Source organism: Oenanthe melanoleuca, chromosome 2, assembly GCF_029582105.1.
Source record: "Oenanthe melanoleuca isolate GR-GAL-2019-014 chromosome 2, OMel1.0, whole genome shotgun sequence".
Taxonomy (NCBI): Eukaryota; Metazoa; Chordata; class Aves; order Passeriformes; family Muscicapidae; genus Oenanthe; species Oenanthe melanoleuca.
In genome coordinates, this window is record NC_079335.1 from 114,640,238 (window position 1) to 114,654,252 (window position 14,015).

The window sequence follows — 14,015 nt, forward strand, 5'->3', positions numbered from 1 at the left end:
GCCCGCCCCCCGCCGCTGCCGCCGCCACCGCCACGCTCCCGGCGCAGGGAGCGCCGCAGCCGCGCAGCCGCGGCACGGCCCCGCGGCGCTACGCCAGCGCAACCCGCGCTGTGAATCGCGGCCCGCGTGACCGGCGAGGGGCGGGGAGCAGACGCGGAATGCCCAGAGCAGGTGGCCCCTCGCGGCCAATCGGAACGCGCCGTCGCTGCCGCCGCCGCCCAATCAACGGCCGGCAGCGGCCGGCTCTATTGTGCGCGCGCTCCGCGGGCCTGCCCCGCTCGCCGGCGCTGCGACTTCCCGGAGCGCCCGGCCCGCCCACCTCCCCGGCTGTTCGGGCTGCCGATTGGACAGACTGAGTGACGGACAGAGGCGCGCCCCAATGGGCGACAGCTCCTCCTGAGCTCGCCCTGCGGGGAGCCAATCAGCGCGCGATGCCGGTGCCGGGCCGTCGGGAGCCGGGGGTGGCGGCGGTGCGCGCCGCTGCCACGTCGGACGGAGCGGCCGCGCTCGGGATGGCGGCACCGTGAGGGCAGCGAGGCGGCGGCGATGGCGGCGGCGCTGCTGCTGCGCTCCGCCCTGCTGTGCGCGGCGCTGGGCTGCGCGGGCGCGGCGCTGATCCCCCCCGCGGACGTGAAGGTGGAGGTGCTGCACAAGCCTTTCCTCTGCCACAGGAAGACCAAGTGGGGGGACATGATGCTGGTTCACTACGAGGGCTTCTTGGAGAGGGACGGCTCCATGTTTCACTCGACGTAAGTGAGCGGCGCGTCTTCTCCGAGCGAGCTGCTGGCTGAGCTTGCGTGGGGAAATATAGGGGAAATGTACATATATGTGTACGTATATATACATATATATATATATATAAAGGTAATAGAATCATAGAATGGCTTGAATTGGAAGTGGCCTTAACGACTCCTTGAGCTTTCCACAAGATCAAGTTGCTCGGAGCGTCCAGGTTGCTCAGGGCCCCATCCAGCCTGGCCTGGAATGGTTTGTCAATAGCTTCTCTGATTTACCACCCTCTCAGTAAAGAAATCTAATATATAATCTGAGAATCCTCTCAGTTTAAAGCCATCACCTCTTGTCCTGTCACTATACACCCTTTTAGATTGTCTCTCTCCATCTTTCTTGTAGGCTCCTTTGAGGTACCTTGAGGAAAGGTGCAGTTAAGTCACCCCGGAGCTTTCTCTTTACCAAGCTGAACAATCTCAGTTCTCTCAGCTTTTCCTCGTAGGAGAGGGGCTGCTCCATCCCTCTAACAATCTCGGTGCACTTTCTCTGGACTTGCTCCTTTATGTATATTTATTTATTTATTTTAATATAGACGATCTCTTCTGGTCATGCTTTTCTGAATCCAGACCTCTCACAGAAGCCCGCGATCCATCTGCAAGTAGCTGTGAGGAGCATTTTGTTTGTTTTTTACTTCTCCCTCCCCAGACACCCAAAACTTGAGTTTACTTGTGTGCAAGGAAACAAAAGCAATGCATGAATGTCTTATTTGTTTTGGGATAAAAGGGCTCAAAAAGCACTGCATAAACTTGTCATTGGGACCCCTCCCACTGCCACTTGTTCTCAGAAAGTTTGGTGCGAGGCAGTGTCTCACAATGCTGTTCGAGATAAACACCAGCAGTAAGGCTAATCTCCTTTTCCAAGGTTATAAAATAAATCTTACTTAGCGTTTGTTTTCAGTCTGTAGGAAGTAAAGCCATGTGGTGTTTTGTAAAAATGGGGATGTTGTGCATGGTGCACCTATGTGGAATGGCTGAGAGAACTGGCATTGTTCAGCCTGGAAAGGAGAAGGCTTTGAGGTGACCTAATTGTGGCCTTCCACTACCTGAAGAAAGATGGAGAGAGACTTTCTGCAAGGGCATGTAGTGACAGAAGAAAGGGGAATGGCTTTAAACTTAGAGCAGGTTTAGGTTAGCAGAACGAGGTTTTTTACTCTGAAGATGGTGAGACACTGGGACAGCTTGCCCAGTGAAACTGTTGAAAACCCATTTGTGGAGGTGTTCAAGGCCAGCTTGGCTGGGGCTCTGAGAACCTGGTCTAGTTTAAGGTGTCCTAGCCCATGGCACAGGGGGTTGGAGCTGAATAATCTTTAAGGTCCCTTCCAACCCAAACCTTTCTATGATTCTGTGATTTAGGTGCAGGTTTTGGTATATGATCTCAGCGGTTTAATAGGTCTTGTGCTACGCATTAATTTCTGTTTGGTTTCTAAAGCAAACCATTATTAAAAAAAAAAAAAAAAAAAGTTATATATGCCCTTCCTAGTGGCAGCACAATCACAGCTTTTCATCATTCTTTACCTGCCCCTGACCAGACAAGTCAACATACCAGAGCCACAGAAATGCAAATAGGAGGAAGAGCCAGAAATTCGAGGGAGTCTGCTAAGAGCCTGCAACGACTTGCTAATGCTGAATGTCCTGTAGAACATCAACGAAGTGTTAATAGTGGAAGACAGCAAAATACTAAAGTCTCTGCAGGCTGCCTGAAAGCTACTTTGTATATTAAAAAAAAAAAAATAAAACCGTTTTGCATGTTTATGCTCTTGCAGACGATTCAACTAAAATCTCACTAATTTTCTCTTGTAGTTAACCTGCCTCTTTAAAAGGACTTCTAGTGACACACTAAAGTTTTTACTGCTGACTAACTCCTGTAAGTGTTCTATTTTCTTCTTAAACACCTTTCCTGCATGACTAGTGAATAGAGCTTACAAATTCCTTGTCTGTTAGTAGAGTGAAAGTAGTTCGGGTTGTACCACCTTCTTAAATCAGAAAAGGATCTTGTCTCCCAAACCTAAAATTGAGTGTTTTGCATGCATTTGTTTCTGTTTTTGTTTTTTTTTTTTCCCCTAGACTTTTATGTAGTTATTTTGTTGTTTGTTTTTGTTTTATTTCCCCTAATGTCTTCTTTTGAAAGAGATGAGTCTGATTCTTCTAAGCATGTTAAAGTGTATGTTGCTGTCGTGACCATGCTGGGCTGATATTTGCAATTTACAATGGCCTTGAGTGTAGATTTTTAAGAAAAATGCCCTTCTAGTCTGATCAGTTTCCAAGTGGACGCAAGTGATCAGGGAAGTGAAGGTGCTGAGCTGGATTGGTTAGTGTTGTCATAAACACACCAGGTAAATGTTGTTTTATTCCTTTTCCAGTCACAAGCATAACAATGGTCAACCTATGTGGTTTACACTTGGCATAAGGGAAGCTCTCAAAGGCTGGGACAGAGGGTTGAAGGACATGTGTGTGGGAGAGAAACGGAAGCTAACTATTCCACCAGCCCTTGCTTATGGAAAAGAAGGGAAAGGTAAAACGTGAAACACTCTCCTTGCTCTAATTGTATCTAATCTCTGTATTTTACTGTTATTCTTGGTCTAAGAGGTTAGCAGGCTTTTGAGCTTTCCTGGTTGATTCCAGTAAAGAAGAAAAGTTGAGGGAGTTAGGTGTTCTTTCTCATAATTGTGTTTGCTGCAGTAATATCCATTAAGTGGCTATGTGGTGAATGCAGGAAAAAAAGACCTCAGAAACTGAAGGTAGATGCTGTGCTGTATGTTCTAAGATTCTTTTCTGTTAGTGCTGTGCTCAACAGTGCCCTGTTTTTGTTTGTTTGTTTTTTTTTTTTTTTTCTAGTTTGTTTTTTTTTTCCTCCCTTCCTTTGCAGTCAAGTGGAGGTGGTTGCTTAGGTAACAGTTGGCTTTTTGGCTGTTGGATCTGTTCTTGTGGTGATACTTCATGAATGTGCATGTGCAAGCCTTATTCTTGCTTTCAGGTTTCTTTTAGAACCCTAAGAAAATCTCTGTACTGCTGCCCAACCAGTTCTTAGATGATACAGTAAAAAGTCACTGTTTGTTTCTCCATATAGGGACATTAATTCTTTTCCTCTTACAGCTATTTTCATTTTGGGCAGTGGTCCGTGTTATCCACAATAAGATATGCATGGGCAGTCACCTTGTCACCTACTGAAAATGCACTGACTGCTGTGCAGACTGATATAAACGTTGTTTGCAGGATTTTCTCAACCTGTCTGCTACTGAGGGTGTTTGGGGCTTTTCCTTTCAAATATTTCCAGATTCCTTTAACAGGAGGGCCAGATTTGGAATATGCCGTTAAGCAAGTGACAGCTTGAATGGTTCTATTTCTGTTTTATGGGATTAGTTTTAGTTAACTCTTTTTTTTTTAGCAATTATTGTGAATATTTATGTCATGACAAGAGTTGCAACAAATGACCTACAGTAGTGCAAGGTTCCAAAGCAGAAAGGATGAATATCTAGGAACATACAGTCCATCCTGCTGATGTTCTCTCCCATCACTATTAGACTGTTTAGGGAATGAGGACTGTTTGCATGTTTGTATTTTCTGGCAAGTAGGGCTGCACACAGGCTTAGGACTCCATATTACCTCATGCCAGCTAGTATTCATACCTACAGCATACTTCATACTCTCCTATATTAAATGTACCTGTTTTACACATATTTTTCTAGAAGCTCTGGTTTAGGGTTCAAGACACAGTATTAGAAGTTATAATGTTTCTAGTAGACAACGGGAATCTTGTGGTCGTCATTTAGTTGTCTTTGTGCAGGGCTCAGCTGTAAATTTTTCCACAAAATGATAAGAAATGCTGCAGTGCTCATGTAGTCATCACAGGCCTAATTGTTTGATTAATATGTAAAGCACTATAGTTGTTCTTCAAAGACTTGCAAGCCTCACCTCTGTGTTTAGTGCAAGAAGGTTAAACAGCTAAACACTAACTGCTGTAAGAAATTACTTACTTTAGGAAGACTTAGAAGTATTTGAGCACAATTATGTTGCTGTTTTCAAGTGATGCCCTTGATGACAGAATGATTTCATTTTCTTCATGCTTTCCTCCAAATGCACATAATTTCACTAGCCTCCCACCTTGGTTGCTGTCTGACTCATCATTTGAGTCAGATGCCTTTTTTCTGTAACACTCAAAAAATTTACCTGTATTCCAAACCCTAAACAGGGCACTGTGCCCTGTATTTCCAGAAGATTCTGCACATTTATTCATCCCAGATATCTACAAGCTTGTTTCTCACTGCAGCTCAGGATGTATTTACCACCATAGCTCCAAAGTGGTAGATGTGGATTATTTTTCCCTGTCTTCTCAAGGCACAGAAATATTTTTTGGGGTGCTGCCATCTAATACAGAGGTTTATTTGGTCCTATTCAACCTCTCTCTATATAAAGAAGCAAAGTGATGAGCTAAAAGGTCTTTGTCAGTAGCTTCAACCATCAACATGATGGTTGGTATATCACATCTCTGTGAAACCAGTGCCTGATAAACTGAAATCCTTGAGATGTGGTGGCATGGGGGAGTGCTCTGTGGCACTATTAGGAAGTTACCAGTCTGTTCACCTTCATCAAAAATGATGATGTGGTAACACATGCCTTGTAATCAGTTTTGGGTACTTAATTTCTGCTGTGTGTTTGAAAATAACTCAGTGCTTTGTGCCCTGAGTCCAGAGACTGCTGTGGGAGACCAACATAGTCCCTGCCCTTCTGTCTTTCTCCGCAAAACATCCCAGTGGAAGAACAGCAGATACAAGGTATCAGCTGGCGGTAGAGAGGAATTTGGGGACTGATGGGGTGTCCAGAGGACTAAATTCTCCCTTCCTACTCCCCTGTACATTAGTCTTGGCTGTAGCCTGTCTGACTATACATTCTTCTTTATGGTTTCCTAGTTTATCTGGCTCTGGCTATGAAAAAAAAAAAAAGATTCAAGGACATTGTTTGAGAAACTTGTGATGGTAGTTGCTGAATAAGAGCTTGCATCAACACCTACTAGTCTCCAACAAAACTAATTGCATCTAAAGTCTTTTTTATGCTGTAAGGGCTGCTCAGAGTCTAGGCTACAGGCTGAAATGGTTGTGGTCATCCCTGTTACAGATACTTATCCTTACTAGTTCAAACTTCAGGATGCTTTGAAATGACTAGGCTTGGTGGAACATTGGTCTGATGCATATGGCTTTTGTATGGCATCTTATAAATAGTTGGTTTTAACTTTTCTCCATTTTGGGCAGGAAAAATTCCACCTGAGAGCACATTGATTTTCAACATTGACCTTCTAGAAATTAGAAATGGACCAAGGTCTCATGAGTCATTCCAAGAGATGGATCTTAATGATGACTGGAAACTATCCAAGCAAGAGGTGAGTGGGCTACCCTTCTCTTGTGAGCAAATCTAGCAGGATGGGAGAGTGGAAAAGAATGCACATCTATGCTGCAATGCTCTGAGCCTTGCATAGTGAAAATTCTAGACTGGAGGTTCCAGAGGATCCTTGGTAAGCTGAGGATAGGCATGTGACTTGTGCTGCATGCTTATGGAAGATTTGGATAAAGTAAAGCATCTTAGAAATAAAACCAAACTTCAGGGCTTTTTGGATTTAATTGCTGATTTATTAATAAAATGGGATTTCTTCTGCTGTAGGGCAGTCCTATTTCACAGCATTCATTCTGTGAAGGATGTGTATTCAGCATCATTCACCATCTGTTTGCCTCTCATTTTCAAACTTGTGCTTTTTCAGCAAGTGATCCATGAGAAGCTAGTACAAACCACTGAGTTCTTTATGTCTGCATATTAGGAATATAAGCAATAACCCTAACAAATCCCAGAGACTGAAGTGACTAAAACAGACTTGAAACATGGTCCATGAGTCTTATACAAGTGGTATCTGTTTAATAGATGTGTATGTTGGTATTGTGATTTTTGTAGAAGGCTCTGCAATTCAGAACACTTGGGATCTTCATAGTTAAACCTTAAAAACTTATTAAAACCAATCTGATGTTTTTGAAAACAATGCTTACCATTAGTATCTAGCTTAATGTAAGTGTTCTAGTGGTCTGTTTAAAACCTGCCTTGAGTCTTTGTCCTTAAAATTTTTGAGTTATCTAGAAATCTTTTAAGGTATTTCCCATTGGAACAGCAGACACTGAGACTGGGGACAGGTTTCTGTATATATCTGGAGTGGCTGTTTACATGTACTGGAGGTGCTAGAATGTGGAAAAGCTGTCTCTGACCAACTGGTAGCTAGTAACTTCTGCCCAGCTATTTGTGCTTCACTGTATAGACATCAGAAGAGAGGCTGTCCTGACTCATTTTTTGAGTCAGATACCATAAAGGTATGGCAACAGCTTTGCTACTGTCACTTCTATCACTAAAGACCCTTCACTCAAAGGGACTGCAGAATCAGTTAGTCAAGTATTCTTCTGGCAGTGGCATAGGAGGGGAGGTATCTATTATCTAACACCACCATCCTGAGCACAGTGTCCCTCTGTTATGCTGCAGTAATCACTTCTTTTGAAAGTCTGAAAATGTTCACTCTCCCCTTTTGTCTAACAGGTGAAAATTTACCTGAAGAAAGAATTTGAAAAGCATGGAGCAGTGGTAAATGACACCCAGCATGATGCTTTGGTTGAAGACATATTTGATAAAGAGGATGAAGACAGTGATGGGTTTATATCTGCAAGGGAATTCACATACAAGCATGATGAGCTGTAGAAAGAAAAGGGTGGCATAATGTTTTTTGACACAAATAGCAGTGACTTAGACTGTCTGGTTCTCGTGTCATCTTCATTCTGTGTTTCAGAATTGACAATTGCTGTTGGCAAAGAAACACTTTTTTTATATAAAAGAGAATTTCTATTCATTATGTACAAGTGTTTTAAACTATTTTGAAGTGTGAAAATGTACCTCCTCTTATACAATGAAGACTTGCACATCAGTGTTTTTAAAATTTTGTATTAAATTATTTTTCAGAAATGTAACAGACTCTCCAGCTGTCATTCATTATGAAAATCAAAATCCAGTTCAGTGACCTTCTGTGATTTTTTTGTATGCCAAGATCACTTTCAGCAGCTGCCTTATGTATTACTTGCAGTCTGTGGCTTAATTACTTGACCTTCCTTCTTGAGTGTCACTGCTTAAAAAGCAGTGTGCTGACCTTGGGTTTTCTTGCCTGCAGATTTTTAAAGGATGTAGTAGAAGGCATCAGCATCTCTCTATACAGCTGAGAAACTGATACAAAGCTGAATGAGAAGAATGATTATCATGTGCTGATTTTGCCCTCCTACAGGGAGACTGTTACCACCCATGCCAATAATTGTCTGCATTTTTCCTTAAATTTTGTGAATGAGGCAGGAGTTAAATTTCAGCTTTTCACTTCTACTGCCAGCAACAATACAGAAGACATCTGTAATTTGGAAAGCAGCAAGTTGTGCTGCAGTGCAGTGGTGATGTCCTTTAAATGTACACACGTTTGTTTTGAAACTCGGCCTTGGCTTTCATCAGAAAAGCTCATACATTTCTCACAGTTTTGGGGAGGGAATCTTGAGCAGAATGTTACAAGTTTCAAGTTTTTCCTCTTTGCAGAAGGAAGAGAGTGTACTGACAGGAGGATCAGTATGGTCTGGAGAACAATTTCCACGGGCTTGTCTGCTTTTGCAGCTGCATGAGTTGCAGAACTCATTTCATTGCCCCTTTGCAGCATTTTTTCACAAGTAGCACACAAGTGATATGAATTTTAAATAAAAAAGTGAATTTTTAGAAAAATAGAGGTGAGGTAAGTGTTATGGTGCTGTGTCTTTACAGAGGTGGAGATCATTAGGATTTCAAACATAAAACTGGAGTTCAAAGAACTCTGGAGAGGAAGAAACATTTTGCAATTGTCCATGGTTTCTTAAATGAGAGGGCTAGGTATCTCAGGGACAGAATTTATTCTGACATGACTAACCTATGGGTCTATGAACACAGCATTGTACTTGAAACTGATGCCCAAAGTTATGTAAGGATGCAAAGCAAATCCAGTTGTATGAGATTGCTGCATTGCACTAACCCTTAACTACCACGAACTCAGACTCTGCATTCAAGGTTCTCAGTGCTAGTGTGTTAGATGTTTCCCTGCCACCTAGTGTTGCAACTGAGGATTAGAGGACTGCTTCATTGAACTGAGTTCAGCTGCAGAGGGCATTTAGAGATGCCTGACAATAGAGATGCCTGGGGGAAAAGGAAAATTGTACAGCAGAGCTGGGCTGTTCTGTTTTGGTTTTCTTCCAGCATCTGACATTTTGTGGGTGATGTTCTAAGTGACAGGAAATTGCAACCATGTATTTTGTTTTCAGTAACCTGAGGTCTTTTTCTTCAGTGATGCCATCTGCTTTTCTTGAACCCAATTAAACTTTTGCTTCTATGGCTGTGAGTTCCAGTAAAACAGTGTAGAAAAATGTTTCCTTCTGTTCTAGGCTCATTGCCTGCCCTTATTCTATGATTAATAATGAATAATCAATACCTGTTTAGCTATTCTTACTGGTTTTGCATATTGATATTTTTTTCTCATCACTAACAAAAAATCAAGTTTGCCTGACTTCAGCTTGCCCAAGGCTAGTTGCATGCTCTGTGCTGGCAGTCTTGATTTCCCCTACAAGAATCTCTTCAGAGCACTGGGCATCTGGGGGCAACTCTTTGCACATGTGGTGTTTATCTTGTATTGAGATATCTGCCTTACCAAACAAAGTCTTTCTCTGTTGACTATGGGGAGCCTAGACAATTAGTATAGCCTAGGCTAGAAGGATAATAGGATATGAATCTGATCTTTAAGCCAGTCTTGCCTAGATGTAGAAACTGGCAGGTACCCAACCAACAGAAGGGATGTGTGTGCTGCTAGGAAGAGCAGAACTGAGACTTTCCTTGGGTCTGAGAGGGTTTTAGGTCATTGTTTGCAGTGTTTAGCATCTTCTCAAAACATCTGGCTGGGGAATGAAAGCATAAAAACATGGGATAAAATTTGCCCAAGTTATTGACCTAATAACTATGACCTATGTGACACCAGTAAGGGCCAATTGTTTATTTTGTATTAAAAAGGAGTTTATAGTTAGTGACTGCTGTGAAATGTCCACAGGCATAATCTTCTGCTTGGATTTTTAAAACATTTCATAAAAACAATTTTCAATTAATATATAGTTAATGCCAGCAGTGTTAAAGCTGCGTGACCAAGATGCCTTATTTGGTGTTGTGTATAGGTTTATGCCAAACGAGAGTATAGTTTTTCTTAGTAATTTTCTTGAGAGCTGTGTTAAATTCTGAAATTTAACTGAAAAGGTTTTTTTAAAAGTGCAGAATCAGCAGCAGATTTGAGAAGTCACTTCAACTTGATTATCATTTGCTACCATTAAAAATCCTCCTGTGAAGATGAAAGGCTTTCTTAGATAGAAATAGCACTGCTTGTTTTAATCTCAATTGCATTTGCTTGTTAATCCACAGGGCAAGCTGCTGCAGTACCAGCAGGAGCCAGCCAGCAACCTGCAGGACACCAGAGGCAGTCAATCTCCTGCCTGTCCTCCAAAGTGGGGAGGAATACTGGAACTTCAGTGGCACTCAGGAACATTTTGGCTGGCTTGTGTGTGAAGTGTGCAGTGTATTTCCCCTGAAGAAACCAGCCCTCACTGCATATCTGCAAAACATGAAAAAGTGGAGAGGGTTCAAAACGGAGCACTTCTGCATCTTATAGTCTTCTTCAAACATTTCTTGTTGATTTGTGGTTATTTGGGAAAATATATAGTGATGTTTTTTAGAACTACAGCCTGTCATTCGCAGCCAGTACCTAACAATTACAGTGGGAGTTGCTGTCTTCTGTAGGTACAGAAGCAGCCTTCAGAGCACATTTTATTTGGAAATTCTTGATATGTAATGCAATGACACAAGAAAGCTTTTGGCAAAGCTTCAGGAATGGTGCTTTAGTCTGAAATGTTTTTTTAAGTTTTCTTTTTTGAGATAAACTGACAAGGCAAGCAGTACGAATCACTTTATTTGGTCTTAAATCTTTTCAGTAACTTATGTCATAGAATTACAGAATCATTTATGTTGGAAAAGACCCTTTAGATATCTAATCCAAGTGTTAATCCAGCACTGCCAAGTCCACCAAGTGCCACGTCTACATGTCTTATGAATACTTGCAGGTGTTTCAGTGGTTCCTCCACCCCATTCCTGGGCAACCTTTCCCAGTGCTTGACAACCCTTTAGAGAAAAGGAATTTTTCCTAACATGCAAACGATACCTCCCCTGGCACAACTTGAGGATGTTTCCTTTTGCTCTGTGCCTTTTTACTTGGGAGAAAAGACCTACCCTCATCTCACTACAACCTCTTGTCAGGCAGCTGTAAAGAGCCAAAAGGTTTTTCTCCCTCACCCTCCTTTTCTCTGGGCTCAATACTCCCAGTTCCCTCAGCTACTCCTCGTTAGACTTGTGCTCCAGACCCTTAAGCAGCTTCATTACCTTTTCTGGATGCATTCCAGCACTTCACTGTCTTCCAGTGGGAGGCCCAAAATTGAACACAAGATTTGAGCTGCAGCCCTGTCAGTGCTGCGTGCAGGGGGACAATCCCTGCCCTGGTCCTGCTGGCCACGCTGCTGCTGACCCAAGCTAGGCTGCCATTGGCCTTTTTGTCCACCTGGGCTCTCTTCTGGCACATGTTCAGCTGCTGTTGACCAGCACCCCAAGGTCCTTTTCTGCTAAACAGCTTTCCAGCCACTCTACCCCAGCCTGTAGCACTGCTGATCCAGCCTGTCCAGTTCCCTCTGTAGAGCATGTCCTTGTGCTGCCAGGAACATCCCAAGTATAGGGTGTGTTTTGGTATTTTGGTGAGTATGGTATGTTATAGAGTCATAGAATTGCAGTGTTAAGTACATATTGAACAAATTGCTGCCATAATTTCTTCTTCCTGATCTCTTGAATGAAAGTCATACATGGCTGGTTTACTGAGCACTTTGGTGTAAAAAATAGGTTGTACAGGTCAGCCCTTAAATGATCTTTGTAGTACGTGTTCCCCACATCCCATAGTTTATGCTGTTAAATGCAAGGTGTTCTATCTATGTGAGAAACGCAAAAGATTTTATTTCCTAGATCCTTTAGCATCTGCTTACTTGGAAGAAAGAGCACTGGCAACCACTGATGCAGGGACTGCAAGTAGTAAGGCTAGCTCCTGATTTTTGACTTTGATTAGAAACCACTGCTTTGGACAGTTCTTATATGGAGTTTAAAGCAAAATTTAAATTCACAATTCCAAGGTTTGTTAAAGAGTTTTCAGAATAGGTATGTTGAGTTTACTTCTTGAAAATACATTGGCCTCATCATAGAGTTTTTGCAAAAACCCCCAAAACACAGCCCAAAACACACTGTTCCAAACCCCTTAATTTGTCTTCAATGCTGAATTGTTTTCAGTCAAAGGAAATAAATCAAAACTGCTTATATTTGTATAATCCTGGATAATTTTAGCTTCTCTTGAAAGTTAATCGTAATGCTTGCATTCTGTGTCCTAGTTTTCTCCTGGTTCATAGGAAAAGCAACTCCCTGACAAAATAAGGATCTTTCTTTAGCTATACTGCTTCTGTTTTCATGCCTGTGCTTGATTATGTCAACAGTTTCACACAAGAAATATAATTGACAATCTCAGTGGGAGGCTGTATAGGGACAAAAACTTGGTTATCATCTCTTCCAGCCTGGAGGGAATTCAGATGGAGGCTCCTACTGCATCACATTTCTTCCTCCTGGGAATTTTTGTTCCAAAAATGGTTGGTTTAGCTAGGGGTTGTGTCTGGTCAGAGACCATGTGGTTTTTCTGTTGAATGATATAAAAAAAAGTAGGAGCTGGGTTTATCTGAAAAAGTTGCTGTGACAGAGGATAGTTTCAAACATCACAGGTAAATAATTTTTGCAAATTTTCTGAAGGTCATGTTCCTTGTAGACTTGAGTTTGTCCAAAGGGATAATATTTTTTTTTTTTTTTTTTTTTTTTTTTTTTTTTCTTCTTTTCTTTTCTTATAACTGCTTTGCATCTCCATTGGATAAACAAAGATGAACCCACTTTTAAAATATTAGGGTCTTACTGCACAAATCCAGTGGAGCCAACTCTTCAGAGCTCCCCAAATCCTAGATATATTTTCCTCTAAAAATCTGAGGCTGATGCTAACTACCATTAAGAGCTGTTCTTCATTTTAGACACGATGCTTCTAATTTCTACTTTGTGTCATGACCTGCATAAGGAGATTAAATGATGCAGGATAATTGATTCCTCATCTGGGAGTCAGACTGGAAGTATTAAATCAATCCTGTCCTCTTTCATGTTATAGCCAAAGCAGACATGTTTCCTCTTCTGCCACTTTCCCTGAGTAGTGAACTAGATAATACCTATTTCTTTTATGAGCTTGGCCTGCTCTCTCTCTGGGAGTAAATAGCAGAGTTTAGCTCTGCTCTCTCTAATCTGTTGGGATATACCTTTAGAGAATAGGTTTTCATGACCTACTGGATTTTACTCTTAGCAATACTGACCACAGTACTTAAGAGAGACAAGACTGGTGGTGTTCCTTCATTTTTACAGAAGGTGAGAATTTAACTTTGCAGTATCCAGTATTTCAGCCCTTATGTGCCATTATGTCTGTACTGCTGTTGTCACTGCCAGCAGCTGGGTTAAAACCTGGGCTTCATGTGTTCACCTGGACATTGTGAAGTGCAGCACACCCTGATGTAATCCAGCACTCCATCTCTGCAAAGCAGTCTGAAGCAAAGCTCCTGACTTGTGGTGCTCCCTCTGCAGCTGACAAATAGGCACAAACTGCAGTGGGAGCATGTGTGGAGCAGAAGCAGCCAATGTTCCCTGTGTTCCCTGTGTTTGGTACCAGATTCTGTTCCTGCCAACCTGAGCCAAGCCCAGCTCACCACATCACCTGAAACAGCCACCACCTTCACCCACCCAGTATGGGCTGTGTGGGGTGGGCTCCAGGGCACCAGTTCTGCTCTGCCAGACCTCTGCTGCCTTTGGACCTTCACACCTTGTTTCCTGAGCAGGCAGCTGTCAGTGGGGTGTGTCAGAGCCTCAGGACAGACTGGAGTGGCACCAGGCTGCTGTCACACTACTCCTTCACACCAGTAATGCTACAGACAGGCTTGGAGAAAACACCAGGGTCCTTGGGCTAGCAGGGAGTAGCAGAGAAGATAAGCAGGGGAATATCTCTCC

The 14,015-nt window shown here is 42.5% G+C and overlaps 1 protein-coding gene across 1 annotated transcript; it reads left to right on the top strand.

The window, feature by feature from the left end:
- The first annotated feature begins 391 nt into the window (after positions 1-391).
- On the top strand, positions 392-7,777 carry FKBP14 (FKBP prolyl isomerase 14). Its single transcript, XM_056482995.1, has 4 exons — positions 392-749; positions 3,149-3,300; positions 6,035-6,162; positions 7,353-7,777. Exons 1-4 carry the CDS (start codon positions 547-549, stop codon positions 7,509-7,511), a joined length of 642 nt encoding a protein of 213 aa, XP_056338970.1. The 5' UTR covers positions 392-546; the 3' UTR covers positions 7,512-7,777.
- The last annotated feature ends 6,238 nt before the right edge of the window (positions 7,778-14,015 follow it).

Bases quoted from the DNA above. Each gene is read 5' to 3' on its own strand.
- FKBP14 (XM_056482995.1), top strand. From the start codon at position 547: ATGGCGGCGGCGCTGCTGCTGCGCTCCGCCCTGCTGTGCGCGGCGCTG. The intron at 750-3,148 runs GTAAGTGAGCGG...TTCCTTTTCCAG, and splicing joins GGCTCCATGTTTCACTCGAC to TCACAAGCATAACAATGGTC. The intron at 3,301-6,034 runs GTAAAACGTGAA...CATTTTGGGCAG, and splicing joins TTATGGAAAAGAAGGGAAAG to GAAAAATTCCACCTGAGAGC.